Source organism: Cebus imitator, unplaced genomic scaffold (genome assembly GCF_001604975.1).
Source record: "Cebus imitator isolate Cc_AM_T3 unplaced genomic scaffold, Cebus_imitator-1.0 Scaffold11, whole genome shotgun sequence".
Classification (NCBI taxonomy): Eukaryota; Metazoa; Chordata; class Mammalia; order Primates; family Cebidae; genus Cebus; species Cebus imitator.
In genome coordinates, this window is record NW_016107326.1 from 4,802,722 (window position 1) to 4,810,213 (window position 7,492).

General features: G+C 37.2%; 1 protein-coding gene across 4 annotated transcripts in view; it reads left to right on the plus strand.

The window, feature by feature from the left end:
• The window catches only part of VCL (vinculin), a 121,609-nt gene that overhangs the window by 47,615 nt on the left and 66,502 nt on the right, over window positions 1-7,492 (plus strand). For all 4 annotated transcript variants that reach the window (XM_017548575.2, XM_017548580.2, XM_017548587.2 and 1 more), the window contains exon 2: window positions 189-259. In XM_017548575.2, coding sequence (XP_017404064.1) covers window positions 189-259 — 71 coding nt within the window. The remainder of the gene's footprint in view (window positions 1-188; window positions 260-7,492) is intronic.

Consider the following 7,492-nt stretch of genomic DNA (forward strand, 5'->3'; position numbering starts at 1 on the left):
TGGGTAACATGAGTGAAACTCTGTCTCAAAAAAAAAAGAAAAGAAAAAAAAAATTTTTAATCCAGAATTTTCCCTTAAATCTGGAAATTTTAATGATAGATTATGTTTATGTTTCAAATATGCTTAAGTAATAATTTTTTAAAGTCTGAGAATTTATACTTGAATTATTAATTTTTTTTCCCTTGTAGGTTGGAAAAGAGACTGTTCAAACCACTGAGGATCAGATTTTGAAGAGAGATATGCCACCAGCATTTATTAAGTAAGTAATTAAAACGTTCTTGGGTTGTTAAGCAGAATAATACTATTGATAGGAAGAAAAAGTAGTTGATTTCAGTAACAACTTTTTTTTTGGTACAAAACTTTTGTTTACAATTGAAATTTCAACATTTTTATCTTCTAACTTTTTAAAAATCTGTTCATTTTAGTCTTTGATATTAGGCATTGTTGACATACTAATTTTTTTTTTTTTTTTGAGAAGGAGTTTTACTCTTGTCACTCAGGTTGGAATGCAATGGCATGATGTCAGCTTGCTGCAATCTCTGCCTTTTGGGTTCAAGTGATTCTCCTGTCTCAACCTCCCAAGTAGCAAGCATGTGCCACCACTACCAGCTAATTTTTGTAATTTTTAGTAGACATGGGGTTTCACCATGTTGGCCAAGCTTGTCTTGAACTCCTGATCTCAGGTGATCCACCTGCCTTGGCCTCCCAAAGTGCTGGGATTACAGGTGTGAGCCACTGTACCTGGCCGATTTTTGACATAATGTTTAATAAAACCATGACTTTTGAGCTTTTCTTTCCAGAATGAAAAGGATTTAGAGACCCATTCTGACTATAGCATGCATGAGTCTGCATTGTATACTAGGCACCTTTGCTTGGAGATAAGGGGATAATAGTAGATATAAACTTTTGGAAATTATTGTTTCATATATTCAGTTATATTTTAAATTTAAGTTATATTTATATATCTCCTAGTACTCCTAAAAACAATTTCCAGGCTTTTTGGCCTATTCTCCATAAAACAAACAGACTTACTAATGTTTGAATACTTAAAACTTTGTAGGTTCTTATATTGTCTTTCATTAGTGGTTTTGTTCTACATGGCAGTCAAGTCCTAAACAAAAGTAAAGGCTGATGTGTAGGACAAAAAAAGGAGAACTCATAGAAGTCAATAAGAATAACATAAGATTTTTCAAAAAGAAGGTGTGTGAAGGACTTGAATAGGCACCTCAAAAGAGATGAAATTTAAGTGGCCAATAAATATATGAAAAAGTGTTTTATCTCAGTCATCAGAGAAGTGCAAATTATTTTATTATGCACCCTAAATTAAGAAGCCTGATCATATTAGTCATTGATAAGATGTAGAGCAATTGGAATGTTCTTACACTGCTGTTGGGAATATAAATTGGTGCAGCCACTTTGGAAAACAATTTGACATTAGTAAAGTAGAAGATAAGCAGTTCCACTCCCAGGTATGTTCCCTAGAAATACTTGTGTGCATGCACACTAGCATCCATATAAAAAAATTTCTCTCAGCATTGTTCATGATGACTCAACTGGTCTATCTAGAGTGGAATGGATAAAAATAATCATTGTATAGTCAGAAATTATAATATTAGTAATGAAAAAGAGTAAGAAATTTTCACTTTAAAATGGTGAATTCTATGCTATATGAGTTTCATTTCAATGGAAAAAAACAATGAGACCAGGTGCAGTGGCTCACACCTATAATCCTAGCACTTTGGGAGGCTGAGGAGGGCAGATCACTGGAGCCCAGGAGTTTGAGACCAGCCTGGGCAACATGGTGAAAACTCATCTCTACAACAAATTAGCTGGGTGTGGTGGTATGAGCCAGTAGTCCCAGCCACCCAGGAGGCTGAAGTGGGAGAATCACCTGAGCCTGGGAAGTTGAGGCTTCAGTGGGCTGTGACTGCACCACTGCACTTCAGCTGGGTGACAGAGTGAAACCCTGTATCTAAAAGAATAAATAAATAAAAAGAAAGAAGAGAAATGAATGGTCAAAAATAATTGAGGGAAATGAAAGACAGTTAGATAGATAGATAGATAGATAGATAGATAGATAGATATGTAGGTTCCACTTATTTAAAGTTTAAGAATGGCCAGTTGTGATGACTCACGCCTATAATCCCGTACTTTGGGAGGCTGAGGCAGGTGGATCACTTGAGGTCAGGAGTTCGAGACCAGCCTGGTCAACATGGTGAAACCCCATCTGTACTAAAAATACAAAAATTAGCCAGGCGTGGTGGTGTACACCTGTAATCCCAGCTACTTGGGAGGCTGAGGAGGGAGAATTGCGTGCAGCTGGGAGGTGGAGGTTGCAGTGAGCCAAGATCGTGCCACTGCACTCTAGCCTGAGTGACAGAGTGAGACTCTGTCTCAAAAAAAAAAAAAAAGTTCAAAAACATGCAGAAATAAACTATGTTGTTTAGACATGCTTATTTATATGGTAAAAAGATAAAGAAGAATAAGAAATAATGGTCACCACAACCAGGGTAGTCCTATCTCTGGGAGGGAGGAAGAGGTTTATACTCAGGGAGAGGTACACAAGGGCTTCTAAAAGTGGTAATAATGTTCTATTTTTTATTTAAGTGATGAGTTACATGGGTGGTTGTTTTATATTTATTAATTATATCATACTTATGTTTATTTGCTCTATGTATGTTATATATCACAACTTTAAATAAAACTAAAAGTGTTCCTTTATTTTTATCCTCCTTATGTTCTATTATTTTCATTGAACAGATGCAAAACTTTCACCCGTATTAATGTTTTCTTATTTCTAACTAACTTGAGTGGGTGCTTTATGCAACTATGTTTCTGTTAATTCCATAAAATGTCTTCATGTGTCAGGAAGTAAGGTGCTGGAAGCATCTGTTTTTTTTTGTAGAGCCTATTTTGTGGGAGTATCTTTTTTGTCCTACCTTCATTGGACTTGGTGATCTCAAGGTTTCTTCCAGCTCTGACCAACATCAGCCTACTTTGTTTACACGCCATCTGATCAACCTGGTAATATATACAAACCTTGAGACAGGCTCTCACTCTGTCACCCAGGTTGAAGTGCAGTGGTGCGATCATGACTCATTGCAGCCTCGATCACTCAGGCTTATGTGATTCTCCTGCCTCAGCCTCCCGAGTAGCTGGTACTACAGGTGTGTGCCACCATGCCCAGACAATTTTTAAATCATTTGTGGAGGCAAAGTCTCTCTGTTGTCCAGGCTGGTCTTGAACTCCTAGCGATCCTCCTGCCTTGGCCTCCCAAAGTGTTCGGATTATAGGTATCAGCCACTGTGCCCTGGCCTTAGCCTGGTAATATTAAGAGGAATCTTATGCTGTCAACTAAACATACTATAATTACACTTGTATTTACCTTACATTAAAAACATAGCTCTAACTTGTAGCAGGTTACTCCTCACCCCTTGGAAGGTATAGGACACAGGGAATGAGTGAGAAGGGGTTTGTTTCACTGTCAGGTAAGTAGTTGGACTTGATGACCCTACAAACAATTGCTTCCAACCCTGACATTCTAGTTTATGAATAGATTTGATTGGTAAATGGATTTTTTCAGGAAACTATTTTTGTTCATCCATGGAGACATATTCTGAAATATTCTATTTGCTCTCACAGGTTTCTTTGGGGACTAAGAAGAATTAACAATGAGCACATCCTAGTTGTGGTATAAATTTCAAAAAATTTGGTAACTTCAAAACAAAACTTAATTGATCACCCTGTGTGGTAGCTAGGGCATCAACCCCTTACTCTAATAATTGGTAATTTAATGAAAAGTAAGCATTTATTAGTAGCCCTAGTTGTAAGGTGAATTCTAACCAACAAATGTGGAAGAAATGACAGAATTAAAAAATGATTGATCATGTAGTTGTTAATGAAACAATTGATTTAGAAAAGGATAGTCAATGGATGAGACCATTCAGAGGTTTGAGCTTTTATTGTGCCATGGAGAAAAACTCTGGACTCCATGGTTAATCAGGGAAAAACCATGTGTTATGATCAACTGAAAACTTTACTGAGCAGTTTTGAAGTGTGTAATTTAATATGCCACAGTCTGAAATGTTATTTGAAAATAGCCTTGAATACAAACAACAATATGGCTGTGGTTGTCCAACAAATTTGGGGGCAGATAAGTATTCTATAATTGAAAACATGCTGGAGGGCTAGGCATGGTGGCTCGCACTTGTAATCCCACCACTTTGGGAGGCTGAGGTGGGAGGATTGCTTAAGTCTCGGAGGTCGAGGCTGCAGTGAGCTGTCATTATGCCACCGTACTCCAGCCTGGGTGATAGAGTGAGACCCTGTTTAAAACAAAACCAAATAAAACAAACCATGATGGATTTTTATGCTTTTCTTTTCTTGTTTTTCTATAGAATGCAAAAATGAAGCAGAAAATAGTAGATGCCTTGACTTGGAAAAGACAGGGACAGAGAAGGATAAACAGATGGAAGCAATTAATGACATCCTTGGAACTATTGAGTAGGACATTCTTTTGAGCTGTTTGGTTGATGTTTAGAAATTTCTAGGGCATGACTGACTGAAACTTCCTCTGTAGTCTACTTTTGCAAGGATTTCTCAAGTGACTGCTTAAGCAACACTGAAGGCTAAAATATTAAAAAATTTATTGTTAGATCAGTCTGTATTCCTAGAATGTTAAGATACCAAGGCTACAGAAAACAGAAGATACTTGACCTGTAGATAGATTCATACCTAATCTATGTGATATTTATTTAAAGATTTTTCAGGGAAAGATGTAACACCTTTAGAATTTAGGGGTCTCAAAATCCTATCATAGGCTATTTGTGTGATTGGCAATTAAGGGCATATTGAAAAATGGGTTTAATAAATTTAAAATGATGTAAAGGTTGTAGTGAGCAGAGATCATGCCATGCACTCTAGCCTGAGTGACAAGAGCAAAACTCTGTCTCAAAAAAAGAAAGAAATCATTTGTTCCTTTTGAGACTGTTAGCGGTGGAGTCAGCTGCTGTACTCCATGTTTGCATTTTGTATCATGGGTCAGTTGTCATTTTCTTCTTCATCATCTTCATCATACAGCTGTGGCAGTAATGTTTTATGTATAATTGATTAATGGGCTAGACGTGCTCCTTGGTTAATTATTTACTGATTGCCTAGCATGCTAAGTACTGTATATAGAATAGTCGTTCTTACCAGTGTGTAATGAATGGTCACTTGTGAGATGTATTGCAAATGATTTAACAGTAATAAAGTGCCAGAGGATACGAATGCTTTGCTTTAAAAAAAAACTAATGGAGCATATTTAAGTTTACATGTAAAATAATATCCCTCTCATTCCTACTCATTATGAGTTTGTTTTTTTAAAACTTTCATTGAAGTATAATATATTCGTTATTATGTTTTCTTTAATGGAAGAGAAATTAGTGGAACTATAGCTGTTGTGGCTGGATATTGTGCATAATCCCAAGTAGACCCATGGGGATATGCCATAAATTTGAGTTTTATTTTTGTATGTATGATGGTGGAGCAAAGGTGGAAACTCTACTGCAGAGAAATTTTATAAAAAAGAAATATTTTAAGAAGTTTCCAGTTAAAGAGCTATAATAAAGACTGACTTTATGATAGGAATTCAGAGAGAGAGCTCTGTCATTGTAAGTAGAAATAGTAGAAAGAACATTTATGTAGGAAGTGGGGCGTGGGAGGATGGATAGATGTAGGGAGGAAGGAAAATACTCTGGATACAGTGAATGGGATAAACAAGTCATGAGGGCCTGTGGGGAGAGAGGCAGTCATAGTGGGGCTGGTAGGAACTAAGGTTAGGTAGGTAGGTTGGGCAATAGTCCTTGAAAGCCAGGCAAAGGAATTTAGAATTGGGCAGCAGGGAAGCTTTGTAATGTTGAGCAGTAGGATGACAATATGATAGCATCTTCAGGAAGATTCATAATCAAATACAGAATGAATAGTAGGTGCTAGTGTTGTCACAGAGAATAAGCTGTATGTCAAACCGACCAGATTTATTTTCTGTCAGTGTAGATCTGCTTCAGATTGATTCCTTACTATAGGAGAGAAATGTTTATGGCAGACTATTTTATTTGCCTTGGAAAAATTATCATTGATATATACAATGAAACTTCATTCTTATTTCTGCAATGGAGCAGAAATGAATAATGAAGGCAATTCTTGGACCCTTTCCAAGGATGTTCAGTACTGAATGGATCAAAAAGTGTCACTTCTGAGGTAGTCTTGTGATGAACTTGAAAAGGGCATGGTGTGCATTATCTGTTGGCAGGCAAATGACAGCTTCATTTCAAACTGGACAGTGTTCTCACTTTCTGCCTCACTACTGCTCTGACAGTCTGCTTGAAGTCAAAACTTGAATTGGTTCACCAGCTCGGACTATTTTTGAAGCATATTGTAATGTCTAGGCTTATTAAATAAAAGAATGTTCCCAAAATACTATGTGAAACTACTGCTACATGATTGTCATTAATCACATTTCTTGGGAATTCTTTGTTTTAACACTTAAACTTTATTAGTTAAGAACAGTTATGGTGTTTACTTGTACAAATTTACTATAATTTATATTCAGGCACAAAGAAGAAATTTGAGAAAGATTAAAACGTGCTTTATACTTAATTTAGATCTATTTTGACCTAAAATAATGATGTCACATTTTTACGACCTTGTGGCTTTTGTTTTGCTTGTGATCTTGAACAGTCAAAATAATTTGTGATGAAATTTGTATTTTTAAACACACTTGTGGGTGAAAGTGCCTAGAATTATCTTTTTAAATAATTATTTGATCATATCATTTCATACCCTGTGTTTGCCTGGGGCTAATGTGTGATTTGTGTGTATGTGTCCTGAGTTTTGTGGTGCTATCCACTGCTACAGTATTAGAAGATATTTGTCTCTTAATGTGGATGCCCAAGATTCTGTGAGATAATCATTCACCTCTGCCAGCTGCCTTGCTGCATTTTTGAGCTAGAGCAAGCACTCAAACTTTAAATAGTTCGTCTTTGGACTTGCCACTTTAAACATAATTTAGCACTACTGTTTTTTGTTTGTTTGTTTGTTTTTGAGATGGAGTCTTGCTCTGTCGCCGAGGCTGGAGTGCAATGGCACAATCTCAGCTGACTGCAACCTCCACCTCCTGGGATCAAGCGATTCTCCTGCCTCAGCCTCCCGAGTAGCTGGGTTTACAGGCGCTCGCCACCATGCCTGGCTAAATTTTGTATTTTTAATAGAGATGGGGTTTCGCCATGTTGGCCAGCCTGGTCTCGAACTTCTGACCTCAGGTGATCCACCCACCTTGGCCTCCCAAAGTACTGGAACTGCAGACATATGCCACTTTAATTTTTAAACTAGAGAATTAAAAAATTCTTTAAAGGCCGAGAGTGGTGGCTCACGCCTGTAATCCCAGCACTTTGGGAGGCCGAGGCAGGTGGATCACGAGGTCAAGAGATCGAGACCATCCTGGTCAACACGGTGA